Source organism: Olea europaea, unplaced genomic scaffold (assembly GCF_002742605.1).
Source record: "Olea europaea var. sylvestris unplaced genomic scaffold, O_europaea_v1 scaffold4801, whole genome shotgun sequence".
NCBI lineage: Eukaryota > Viridiplantae > Streptophyta > Magnoliopsida > Lamiales > Oleaceae > Olea > Olea europaea.
Window position 1 is genome coordinate 1 of NW_019263115.1, and position 14,582 is coordinate 14,582.

Sequence of the window (14,582 nt, forward strand, 5' to 3'; positions counted from 1 at the left end):
GGTGGGGGCCCTCAAGATTGGGGTTCAACCTTTTTTTTTTTTTTTTAAGTGGGGGCCTATCAATACCCTGTCCTCGAAATTACCTTGTCATCCACGTGAAAATCGAGATACTATAGATCTTAGAAACCCATACAGACGGACAATCTCCTTATCAAAACCCACAACCATGACTAAAACTCAAGATGAGTCTTTCTACCTTAAGAAGTTGACAAACTTACCTAATCCACTTGGGTCCACTAATACAGTGTTCATGAATACTCCATTAACTGGTTCCGCCCAACCACAAATTCTATATTAGGCTGAACAAAATAAAATTGTGGGCTGCCAGACAATTGAGCAAAATTATCATGTCGAACCTTATATAATGGAAGCAGTACATCCATGGTTATTGTTTTTCAAATATTTTACCCCTCTCCTCTTGATGTAATGTCTGGAGACAAGGTACATATTGTCCCCCTCCTACCTGTAGCATCTTTTTTGATCCAAACCTCCCCCCAAAATTGAGTCAGGGTGGAGGCGTAGAACCCCCACCAAAGCGTTGATGATGTTTCGAATTTTAAAAAGAAAAGAAAGAAATTGAGCGACCTGTCCCCTTCTCCAGACTTTTCTCTGTTGCAACGTGAATATCTTTAAGACTTCCCACTCTCCCCATTTATTTAATTTGTTACTCTAGAGAATTCCTAATGTACCCCTCCCCCTTAATTAATCAACAAACTAATAATCCAATCCGATAAATGGTAAACTAGAGCATATCTGATTCATAATCAACCATATGGAGGACATTAATCAGAATTTTCATACATATCTCATGGAGGATGCTCCTATCATTCCATATTTTTAAAAATTTATGCTAATAACTGATTAGGTACATCATGCAAGGTAATATTCAGGAAATTTAGATTCAATTTGAAAGGTTTCTTTCTCATCCAATGTATGGCTCAAGAAAGTTTTTATGCAGAGTTAATCTTTTGTGCTGAGAAGCTGAGGAAGGAGTGAATAAACTGATTTAAGCAACCACAATACAATATACCACCCAAGGTTTTAATTCCTGACGAAGAAGTAAATGACTTACTCAAAGGATTGATAGAACTAAATCTCATCGAGTTGCCAGACTCTAAGCATCCACATGAAGTAGATCATGTAGGGGATCCATTATATTGCCCTTCCCACAAGATTCGTTATCCTAACCGTCTCCTCTCCTCCACCGGGAGCCTAGCCCCTTCTTCTATCTTATCTACTGCCCAAAGAGGATACCAGCTGAGTCTCACATCTATAGGAGTATATAACATTATACAAATATATTGCTTACAGAGCAGCACACACTTCTCACTCACTCTCTTATAAATAAGACTAGAGGTTGAAGTAGAAGGCTCAGAGGCTACTGACTCAAACTTGGATTCTTGTCGAAAGATTTAAGCTCAAATTGTGGTTTAATGGAAGAAATGTCAAAAACTTTTAGGAGGAAATGTCACCCACAAATACCAGCATGTTGCAGCTAGTGTCATGAGCTCAAACATCCTCCCTCCACGTCCAAATATAAAATTTGGACATCTTTTGGACTATCCATCCTATGCAACCAACAAAATTTTTATATCAAACTTATAGAATTCTCAGAATTGTCAAAGAAACATCTAATTTATACAAGAAATCCAAAAAATGGACTTCTGCTGCCTATCAAAGAAACAAAAGAATAAAATAATCTTCTTAGTATTCCCACATTATTGCCTTCAAGGTCTTTATTATGTAAAAAATTGTTTGTTAATATTTAATTATCAAGTTGAATATAGCTCATCTTCTAATGTTGCATTATTGCTGTTACAATAGCATCATAAATCCATGATTAGTCTCAGCATCCAATCTAACAGGAGATAGAGGATGGAGCATTCAAGATATGAGAATAAGGTAAATAGCTAAGAAGAATATGCAATCCACCTTAATATAGAAATGTGCAGAAACACAAGAGTATAACAGTAATTACCAAAGAATCCAGGGAGTCTTGACAAAAAGTAAGAGGCACCAACATCTGGGAAAAGACCCAACGCTGTTTCAGGCATAGCAAAAAGCTGCAACAAGATCAAAATGAGAGCAGTTTGTAGAATGCAGAATGATTTATTAACAAGAAGTCACTCTGCTAAGTTAAAAAAATAATTCTCAGAAGGTACTGCGATTTCACAATGTTATCAACTATAATGACATCAAGGTCTGTAATTTGACACCTGAATATGGAGTGAAGCCTTAAAAGCCAAACTTTTGGCTCAAGGCCCATTATAAATGATATAATGAAGCAAAAAGTGAAGCGTGATTACTTGATTCCACTAATTGTGTCATCCAAATTTCATGACTAAACAATTTCAGTACGATTTTTTGTCCACACCAATAGCGGTTTTATATCTTCCTACTGCTGAGGACTAAATTTGGGAGATTACAATCACCAAAAATAATATAGATGCATTATTTTGATTAACAAAGCTTTAAGCAGCCTTCTAAACCACAAAAAACATAAAGATATATTTAGAGACACGATAAACCCAGTTAGCATCATCCCTCCCGAAAAAATGGATGGATTGTTCTTTACGGTACCAAGTTCTAACATAAGACCAACGGTATTTCATCCAAAAACAACAAACTAAGCTTATTTCCAATAAATTTGGAACGGTTACTTGAAAAACTAAAATAAGTTATTGCTAAGCATAATCATTCATGAAAAATTAGTAGGAACAAGAACAACACTCATTCTTCAATCGTGCCTTATCCCATCTTACATACAAAATACAACACTAACATTGCTTCATTCATGCCACAACTTACTAGTTATCTCTATAACTATAAGTCAAGGGAAATGCTTGAGACTTCAAATGTGTTCATCATACAATAAATAGTGGTGTCAAACTTTTAAGTTAAAACCTTAGTATACAAATCCACAATAATAATGTAATTGAATAGAGAACTGGGAATTTTTCTATATTCTTATTCATTGGAAATCACGCTATATATATATATACATGTACAATCTCTCTAAGGTATGCTAATTTCTCTAGTTAATTACGTTAATTTAGCTATTGAACTTAGGCTAATTAGAGACTAATTAGGCTACTGTAATTAGGCCTAATTAGAGACTAATTAGCTCGTAATGTTAGCCTATTATTTTGTAACACTCCCCCTCAAGCTGGAGCATAGATATTAATCATGCCCAGCTTGTTACAAAGATACTCAACCCTAGTCCCATTTAACGCCTTTGTGAAGATATCCCCAAGTTGCTCTCCAGTCTTTACATAACCAGTAGAGATTATATTTTCTTGGATTTTCTCACGAATGAAATGACAGTCAACCTCAATGTGTTTAGTCCTTTCATGGTATACCGGATTTGAGGCAATATGAAGGGCAGCTTGGTTGTCACACCAGAGTTTTGCTGGTACCGAAGGCTTCAATCCAACCTCAGCTAGAAAATGTTGTATCCACAAAATTTCACATGTAGTCTGGGCCATAGCTCTGTACTCCGATTCTGCACTGGACCGGGATACGACATTCTGCTTCTTACTCCTCCAGGACACAAGGTTTCCACCAACGAAGATGCAATACCCTGTAGTAGACCGTCTATCAATTTTAGATCTTGCCCAATCAGCATCTGCAAAGCCTTCAATGCAAAAATGTTCGTGATTGTTATACACTATACCAAGGCCAGGAGCTCTTTTCAGGTAACATAAGATATGTTCCAATGCTGTCCAATGTTTTACTGTAGGCGCAGACATAAATTGGCTAACAACACTGACAGCATAAGCTATATCTGGACGAGTCACTGTGAGATAATTTAGTTTTCCCACTAGTCTCCTGTACTTTTCTGGATCATCAAAGAAATCACCATCATCTTTTGTAAGATGTACATTAGGAACCATTGGAGTGCTGCATGGCTTGGCTCCCATCTTTTTGGGGTTTCTGCGAGTAGATCAAGTATATACTTTCTTTGAGACAAGAATATCCCTTTTTTGCTTCTTGTTACTTCTATTCCGAGAAAATATTTTAGTTGGTCCAAGTCTTTTGTGTGAAATTTGGTATGCAGAAATAACTTGAGAGAGGAGATTCCTGCACAATCATCTCCTGTAATGATAATGTCATCAACATAAACAACAAGAAGAATAATGCTAGCTGCTGACTGTCTGTAGAAGACTGAATGATCACATTTGCTCTTCTTCAACCCAAACTCCTGAGCTACTTCACTGAACTTGCCAAACCAGGCACGGGGACTCTGTTTTAGACCATACAAAGATTTCTTCAGATGACAGACTTTTCCATACTCCCCCTGAGCAACAAATCCAGGTGGTTGCTCCATATACACCTCTTCTTGGAGATCACCATGAAGGAATGCATTCTTGATATCCAATTGGTGTAAGGGCCAATCTTGGGATGTAGCAATGGATATAAATAGGCGGACAGAGGTAAGTTTGGCAACCGGAGAGAAGGTATCCGAATAATCCACTCCATAAGTCTGAGCAAATCCTTTTGCAACAAGTCTGGCTTTAAGTCTTGCTATAGAACCATCTGGATTGACCTTGACAGCAAAGACCCATTTGCATCCCACAGCTTTCTTGCCTTTAGGCAGATCTACCAACTCCCATGTGTGATTATCATCTAGAGCGTTTATCTCCTCAAACATTGCATTCTTCCAACCAGGATGACTCAAGGCTTCTTTTACTGTTCTAGGCACAGAGATTGAATCTAAAGAGGTAATTAAAGAACAACACGCAGGAGACAGATGGTCGTAAGAAATGAAGTTAGCGATGGGATAAATAGATTTAGGGAGAGTACACTGGCGTTTACCTTTGCGAAGACTAATGGGAAGGTCAAGGTCGTTTGGAGAATCAGATGACGAAGTAGCCGGTGCAGGACATATATCATTGGTCTCTTGCCTTCTGGAATAAACGTGGATAACAGGTGGCTTTACTTGAGTAGGAGATTGCTCATTAGATGTTCCGGGAGATGTGAGAGAAGCGCCATCATCTGATTGCTCAATAGGAGCACTTGGATGTGTGATTTGATAGATTAGCCACTCATCTTTCTCTCCCTAACTTGTAGAGATGGAGGGAGAGGAGACGAATGGTGTACTTTCTGAAAAGATCTCATTAGTAGAAACTAGGTATTTATGGAGATCAGGTGAGTAGCATCGATACCCTTTTTGAAGACGAGAATATCCTAGAAAAGCACACTTCAAGGCTTTTGGATCCAATTTAGTAACGGATGGCCTTACATCACGAACGTAACAGGTGCTTCCAAATACCCGTGGTTCCACTGGAAATAGTGACTTGTTTGGAAATAGAATACTATATGGAATATCCCCGTTAAGTACTGTAGATGGCATGCGATTAATCAGAAAACATTCTGTAGAGACGGCATCGGCCCAGAACTGCTTAGGAACCTTCGTTTGAAACAGAAGAGCTCGAGCTGTTTCAAGTAGATGTCTATTCTTTCTCTCAACAACTCCATTTTGAGAAGGAGTATCAATACAAGAGGATTGATAAATAATCCCATGTTGAGTCATGTAAGTCTGGAATGAGTCTGACATATATTCTTTTGCATTATCACTTCTTAGTATATGCACAGAAGTATTAAATTAGGTTTTAATTTCAGCATAAAAAGCACAAAAATGAGAGAACACTTCAGATCGATTTTTCAGAAAGTAAATCCATGTCATTCGAGAAAAATCATCCACAAAAGTAATAAAATATCTAAACCCAGTTTTAGACACAACAGGACATGGTCCCCAAACGTCAGAATGAACCAACTCAAAAGTAGACTCATCTCGTTTATTAATTCTCGGACCTAATGAGCTACGGTGATGTTTTGCAAAATGACATGGCTCACAATCTAGTGAAGATACATCGTTGGACTGAGGGCATAGTTTCTTCAATGTAGACAGAGATGGATGTCCCAACTGATAATGTGCTATAACTGGGGAGCTGGTACTGGAACAAGCAACTGATCGAGGCACCCACGTATCAAGAATATAGAGACCATCAGATACATGTCCTTTACCAATAATCTGCTTCGTCATAAGATCCTGAAAAAGGCAATGATCAGGAAAGAATGAGATACAACAATTAAGATCCTTGGTAAGTCTACTTACAGAGATCAAATTAAAAGCAAGTTTTGGTAGACTCAGAACAGATGACAAGGTAATAGAGGAAGTTAGTTTAACAGTCCCAGATCTCACAATGTTATAGGTTGACCCATCAACTATGGTAACAGGAGAGGGAGCTTTGTGTGATCGAAAGCTAGAGAAGGTACTAGAATTACCTGTCATGTGATCTGTAGCTCCTGAATCAATTACCCATTTCTTTGAAGAGGAGATAAGACATGTTTTACCTGACTCAGCAAGGGCAGTAACTGGAGGGGATTCCTTCAGTGATTCTTGATACTGAGAGAATTTGGCATACTCATCACCTGAAACCATAACAGTTTTCTCAAAAGATGAACTAGGAGCAGCAGCAACATTGGCGGTCTGAGTTCTCTGATTGCGATTTTGCAATTTCCTACAGTATGGCTTGGTGTGGCCTGGTTCATGGCAGTAGCAACACACAACGCTGCTTGAATCATAGTTACGGTTATCAGTATTCTTGTTTCCTCTTCCCCTATTGTTGGGCCTCCTTGCATAGTAATTTCCCCCTCCTTTGGTAACAAGAACATTATTTTGCTGAATAGGTGATGTATTTTCAGTGCGTAGAACTCTACTGAAGACGTCTTGAAGAGAGGGAATTTCAGAGCTAGAGAGAATTTGAGATTTGGAAGTCTCGAATTCAGGAGGAAGACCAGCCAGGAAGCTCATAACCGCCATTTGCTCCCTTTGAATTTGCTGAACTTTGACATCAGTGCTGAATGGCAATAGCATATTAAGTTCTTCATACGTTCTTTTGAAGTCCATGAAATAAGTTGTGAGGGACTTGATTTCCTTTTCAGCATGGTAAAAAGCCCTACAAACTTCATAAATTCTTGACACATTTCCTTTGCCAGAATACAAAAACTCCAGATAGTCCATTAGCTCTTTTACAAATTCGCAGTGATTAATTAAACCAATTACCTCACTGTCAATAGAATTCCTGATTTGTAAAAAAAGTTTTGCATCTTCTCTCAACCAACTTTGTTTTGTATCATCTTTAGGTGGATCTTTATTTAAGTGATCATCTTTGTCTATGCTCCGTAAATAGATTCTAATCGTCTTACTCCATTCCAGATAATTAGTGCTATTCAATTTATGTTCAGCGATTTTGGACATCACTGGAATGATCTCGCTCACAGATCCCTTGAACTCAGTCATCATTCAATTATCCAATAATAGGCAGATTGAAAGACTCAATTAATCCAACTCAAACAAAAGTCCACAAAAAATCCACCAAGTCTAACAGTCCAAAGTTAAAATAAATATATCTAATATGACCCAATTAAATAGATCACGTGTGTAGAGCCCAATAGAATATAATTACCCAACTCACCAGAAAAGAAAATCCCGTAATTCAAGATGGCCGACCAGAATTTTTTTTTTCCGTCCACAAAACAGCGTCACAAAGACGCGAACCAGAGGCGGAATCGCACGGTGAACTTGGAACGCAGACTCCAACCCAAAATGGAGACCGAGAGATTTCAGAAACTGCCGGCAACCCAATCGATCTGCCCAGCAATCCAATCGATCTGCTGGCTAGAAACCAAACTGTCAGCAACTAGGAGTGAAACCCAGATGCCGGAATCACAGATGATGCCGCCAGAAATCCGGAGGCAAAGGGCTGACCACAGTGAGGTCGACACGCAAAGATGTCGCCTAATTCAAAGAACCGAACCACGGGTAAGATGGTTCATGGCTCTGATACCATGTAATTGAATAGAGAACTGGGAATTTTTCTATATTCTTATTCATTGGAAATCACGCTATATATATATACATGTACAATCTCTCTAAGGTATGCTAATTTCTCTAGTTAATTACGTTAATTTAGCTATTGAACTTAGGCTAATTAGAGACTAATTAGGCTACTGTAATTAGGCCTAATTAGAGACTAATTAGCTCGTAATGTTAGCCTATTATTTTGTAACAAATAAACTCATTCTGAAAATACAAATAACAGTATCAAGGAGTATCAACTGCAGAGACAGGTAAGATTCCTCATGAAAAATGAAAAATAATTACCGAATTCTCTGTAGCAACACAGAATCTACCATGTATTGAAACACCTGCTCCTCCTCCCATGACAATTCCATTGAGAATTGAAGCCTTCATACATATTTGCAAAGGAACAGTAAAGTTACTGAACGTGTCTAAATGACAACGGTGCAGTTAACTAACCTCACAACGCATTTAACAGGAAAAAACAACAAATTAAACCCTGATTTTCGACATTAGCACCTGAGGTTTACTGTATGTAGCCATCACATAGTTCAAGATGTATTGTCTTCTGAAAAAAATTGCTCCAGGTCTCCAATTACCTGATGCTCATAGAAAATAGTGGGCATCATCAGATATTCTGTGTGGACCTTGTGTTGTTTCAAGTGCACGCCAGATCTCTAATGGCTATATCAAAGCCTTTGAAAGGAATCATTACAAACAAAAGCCAGTTAATATTAAATTTAAGGGACCAGGCAAAGTTCATGGGACAAATATTAGTCCATTTGCTAATTGGATTCAGAATTGAGAAGTTGCCTGTTTAAAATTTAGCAACAATAAGAGGGTTTGAAAGCAGAGTTAAAATTAGCAGTATTTAACATGGTGAAAGATAGCTTGCTTACTTCACAAGACAATGAATCACATGAACAGATGTAGGCACATTGTTGCTTGATCATTTGCTCTCACTATACTATTTCCATAGCACATGAGGATTATGAAGAACATACCTCTGGTGTCCAGTTATTCAGTAGATATAGAAGAAATACCTTTGTTTAGTTTTCATAAAGTAATCACAGGTTTGAACCCCATTCCCAAGAGGCTACAGATATTTTCTTTCCCATTATTGAAAATAAAAAATACCCATTCCTGACTTTGATATCCATATCTAACTTATATTGAACTTGCTGAATCTATTAACTAATCACCAGCCTTCACGTTCAATTCAACCAAAGGCCATGATGTTCTATTTTTAGTCAAGTGTCTAGTCTAGATCCAAATAAAGTCATCTCTAAGCGGATATTAGGATTTTTAAGAGATCCAACCTATGCAGAAATCAATCAGATTTTGATCCAGAATTTACAAATTCAAAACTAAATAACTCACTGCAAAGCTATAGAAAGTCAACTAATTAGCCATGAAGCCTTGTTCCAAATGTAACCTTAGATCCCATTTGATAGGAATAGAGATCTGTTCACAATGTTCAGTATATAACAGCGTAAAAAGCTTAGTCTACCTTGAGTGATACCATGAACAACGGCTGCAACATCACCTCCAGCACAAAAAGCTTTTCCTTTTCCCTGTCATCGGATGTTGCAAAACAAATACATGACTGACAATCTTTAAATAGCCATGCAGTATTTTGAATATGGAGATACTAAGATTGAATGTATGTACAATTTCTGAGAGTACAACTTACTAAATACTCCATACAAGCTTAAATATCTTTGATTTATATGAGCTCCTTCTATACCAGATAAAAGTGTTTTATTTACCCTGTTTCCAGGAGGTGGGTTCCAAAAAATAATCAGCCAAGGTCAGTTAACCAAGACAATGGAACTAAGAGCACTGATAAAGTAAGAGATCGTATTCAGGGAGATATGGACTACATTGTTCTTGGTGATTTTTCCATTAATTGAGCCCATGTTTGATGGCCATTATTTGGCAAAAACTTTGTTTTGAATATTGAATTTTTGGAGAATATGTGATTAAAAAGTAGCGAAAATTTTAGATTTACGCGCAGAATATTTTATTGTGTGTATGTGTAGTTGAAAATGTGTATGTAAAATAAATAGTTTTGAAATAATGCTTGTCAAACAAGAGCTTAGAGATGGACCAGAGTCAAGCAGCTTGAGCATCGAGGCAACATAAGCATAGATATCAGCTTATGAGTTTTAACATTAATGCATGGCTTTTTTATCCACAATCTAAAGTGAGCCATCCTACTACAGAAGCACTTGGGTAGCAACTTCAGCTTTTGATTTATGTAGGAGGATTAGAGACTATGCAGACGAGATTTCTGGTCCACTGTAAATGAAGCAGATTTAGACATTCCTCGTGGAGCATGAGACAATAGCTCATGACAAATCTGTTACGAGTAGTGATTTTGAATCAGAAGATATGGTATGCAACATATGATGACTAAAACTGGCATGAGCCCGCATGAGTTTTAATTTTAGTCCTATATTCTTTTTATGTTGTACTCCTTATCTACAGACAAGTAAATCTCTCACTTTCTTTGTTAGTTTGAGGTCAGTCCCCTCCTAAGTTTGTCTTTTCTTTTATTCTACGATATAAATAAAACAAGCCACTGCATGTGGTTTTAACTGGAGAAATTTTTTCTTTAAAATTTTTTCTTGAGATAAATCTCAACAGTAGGTTAATTTTAAGCAAGAACATGAGATAGAATGGAAATTACGTAGCAAGCAAGGGGGAGGGTGGGGAACGAACTGATTGCATTATTAATTTGTAATATATGCTTGAGGTCTAGTAGATGTCCAAGAGTAATGCAAGTCATTAACTAGGTAAAAGTAATTCAAGTTTTCAAAATTCAGATGTATTGAGTATTTGTGTTGCATGAAGTTTTAATTATCATATGTCTACCCTCAAGCTCAAATAATTAGAACAGGGATAACTTATTGAGCTTGTTCTTGATCTATGTTTAGTCAAAACTCCTCAACTGCTAGGAAGAATTTTCAATATCGAACTATTTTTATGTTCCACAGAAATGAAATTCATTTACTTTTAAGTTCGAATTTTACAGATGGTATGACATAATTGGAGATGAGAAATCATGTTGTTTTCATGTTTGAATCCCCTGGTTCGAAAATTTAAAAAACTGAGACACTAAACCAAATTGACAATCACCTTGTTGAAAATAGAAATAAAACGACATTGTAACTAACATGTAGAATCGACCTTCATGGGAACTATCGTGACAGACAACCAAATAAGCTAAAGGGCATAGCATGATTAACTAGATCAAAATCCAAAGGAGGGTAAGAGCAGGAAGGAAGGCCAGCATTTTTCATATTAATTTTAGCTTCAAATGCAGTGACCTGCAACAGGAAATACCTTATTGGAAGAAATATGAAAAGTAGATTTCCTGATACACAAAACTAACTATGACAGTAATGAAGAAGATCCATAAGAATAAATAATGGTTCATGCCTTTTAAGATGCCAGGATTTTTGCCAAAACGGGCATCCTGAAGCTCCAACACTTTGCACATTGATGATCAACACTTGGTTAATAAACTCTCAGCATAGTGTGTATAGACCAATAATGTAGAATTTCATAGAACTGTACCTTCAAAATTATCAATTTGACAGAATGGTCCTCCTCACAAGCAAGAAAAAGCTCCAACAGCCGAGATTCCTAGAATAGGAATAAGCAAATTTAAGGAAACAATCGAACAATTGAAATATTAATAAAGCTATTGGATATTGTTTGAGTCACATGTTTACCTTAAAACAGAGCCATATTATATAAATTTTCCTACACCCTGAACTAATGTGACGTGATAAAGAAGCACTATATAAGACCCATTCATCCAAAGAAAAATAATCATCTAAGCCAAACAGAACTAGGTTAGCCGAGCAAATAAGAATAAAATAGGAAGTAGCTCGGTGCTTAGTCGTAAGATTAATAAGGGAAGTTCAACATAATAGATGCTTGACTTTACAGCGGAAAATGCCGAAGATAGGGTCCAACAGTAGTTAATGAATCAGACAAGATTTGACTGATACCAGAGAACAATTTCTCAGGTGACTAGGTCTCAAGGGATTGGAAACAAGTTCCAACAGAGTGGGACCCAAGGGGTGGCCAAGCTCATGTTTCCAATTGCATAAACAACAAGAAATTCAGAGAGGGACACCTGTCCTATCCAGGCCCCCCACCCAGGACGATATTCTCCCAGGACACCATCTGTAAAGCCACCCCAAAGGACATTTACTCAAGAAAGACAGGTAAAGACAGTAAAATTAAGAAAAAGATTGCCTGGCTCTTTATTCGTCTAATCACTTCGTCAAATTTCTCTCTCTAATGGTAAATTAACCTGATCGCCTAGGACGAATTATCTGACTCTACCCATTCGAGAGGCCAAAAGGACTCTGTTTTTGGAGTGTGATAGACGAAGGAAGTATCATTAGACATGATATGCACTCCAATATAATTTCATACATAAATAAAAAAGGAAGGACAAAAACTGTAGTAACTTGTCTATTGAGGTATAGTAAGATTATTGAAGCAGATAAAAGAAGGGCACAGGAATGGAAAGATGTGACACCACGAGAATAGCCCAAAAGATTCTATTCTTCAGAATGCTAAAGACAAGAGATAGAGATTGACAATTCCTCACAGCAAACCATTCAGCTGATAAGCAACTTTGGTATGAGGAGTACAGTGAAGATTGCCTCTCAATCACACAATTCATGGAATCATGAGTATACTATAGAATTGAAATCTGACAGAGAAGAATTGCATGTGTATCACTGGAACTAAACAATCAGCCATTCCATAGTCCTTGAACACTGAACTTAAATTGCAAGGCCTAAGAAGCATTTGGATCTCGCATTGAAACTGTAATGACAGTGCGCACATATGCCCCAATCAAGAATTTACCCCCAAGTCGAGTCTTATGTCAGCAATATAAACACCAACACAGAAAAAGGGCTGAAGAAACTAGTCCATGACTTGACATATAGAACCCCTTAACAACTTAGTTTGAAGAGGTATCTTCTAGTGTCCCCAAGTGCTGCAGGTGATGCAGCTAATGGAGCTTTAATGCTCGCAAATGTCCCTGGAGTTACCAAATTAGTGTCTTAGATGGGGTTTTAGGCTTTCCATGTCAACCATTATTAGCACAATAACAACCTTGCAACATAAAACGCTGGCACACATGTTCATGGCACGGGAAAATTCAAAATTGGCATAGAACTCAACAAGATAATTTATTCCAGATGATCAAATGTGTGATTGACATCACACGATTGACATAAATATAAAGGGTCTCCATTCAAGTTCAGAAAGCAATACATGCGAAAACAATGACCAGCTGAATTGTACCATTGGGAAAGAAACTGCATTGAGTTGGTTAGGCCTGTTCAGTGTAAAGATTCTCGTAGAGTATTTCTCTTCCACCAAAACCTGAAACGCCATTTATCTGTAGTCTTTAATTCTTTATTGTCATCAAGCATTTAACTGAGTGTATTTTAGCTCATTAGAATAGAATTAGTGCAGATAATCCCGCATAAAGAAGAACTCCGTACAAAAAAAAAAATTTCAAAAAGAATACTATGTTACCTTCCCAGCAACCAAACAGACAAGTAGAATTAAACCCAAGTGGGCAAAAGTCAAAGTTATAAACAACCGCGTATATATACCTGATGGGTTTCTCCAAAGCTAAAAGGAATTGAAGCCATGGTCGTCCTTGCTTTGCTGCGTTTCAGAGACTGTCGCCCTCTATGGGTAAAAACAGAAGGAAAATAATTAAATAAATAGATATGAAGTCGTCGATGCTATGACAAAATTAATTTTGCCATACTGGGGAGTTCGAGTATTTCAATGCATCCATTTTTGGGCGTGGCATGCGTTTTTCATCGAACTTAAAAATGTTTTTCACTAATTTTAGAGCGGTGAACTTGATCACCCATCCAATTTTGAGTGTTGTCATATATTAAACTTTAAAATACTTCTCATTAATTACTCAGTTTTAGGACTTTGCATTTTATCGTACACGAGTATACTACTTAAATATTTCAACACACACTCAACTTTGATGTGATCACGAGTTGTTTACTGAACTTTAGAATGCTTTTCATTGATCATTCAATTTTTGGACATTATATTTCAACAACTCATCGAAATTTGGATGTGCTCACGATTACTCACCAAACTCCAAAATGGTTTTCATTGGCCATCGAACTTTAAAATGCTTACTTTATTTGATAGCTCAATTTCATCTTACAAATCAAATATTATTAAGCAATTTGTATTATATCACTAAAGAAAAATTAAGACATATTACTCTTTTTCACGTTCTTATGTCACGTAATTCAATTTATAATATTTATTCTAAATCATTTAACGTTATCCCGACAATGAGTGATCTTAAAATATTTTTTTTGTTGTTATTTATCAATTCGAAAACTTTTAACTTAAAAGCAGGCATTCTATGGGATCCTGGTTGTTTTGGACAATAATAGAGAGTTGATCAAAAGAATATTAACTCGTGTGAGGGAAAGATCAACATGTTATTGTATCGTATCAATGAGTTTAAGAAATCTTTACATGTGAACGTTCTTATAAATTGTAATATTTTTGTTATATTCTTCTATCGTCTTATTTCTATTTTCTTTAACATAATAGTGCTTAATCTCATAGAATCAATTTTTGACTTGATATTGCTTTAAAGTTGAGTGACAAATGGAAAGCATTCTGA

At 36.8% G+C, this 14,582-nt stretch overlaps 1 protein-coding gene across 1 annotated transcript; it reads right to left on the bottom strand.

The window, feature by feature from the left end:
* Positions 1-598: 598 nt before the first annotated feature.
* On the bottom strand, positions 599-13,300 carry LOC111388268 (3-hydroxyisobutyryl-CoA hydrolase 1-like). Its single transcript, XM_023012954.1, has 6 exons — positions 13,208-13,300; positions 11,450-11,518; positions 9,378-9,441; positions 8,387-8,466; positions 8,171-8,254; positions 599-2,063 (listed from the first exon to the last, which is right to left on the bottom strand). The coding sequence occupies exons 1-6, from the start codon at positions 13,298-13,300 to the stop codon at positions 1,911-1,913; spliced, it is 543 nt and encodes a 180-aa protein (XP_022868722.1). The 3' UTR covers positions 599-1,910.
* Positions 13,301-14,582: the final 1,282 nt, after the last annotated feature.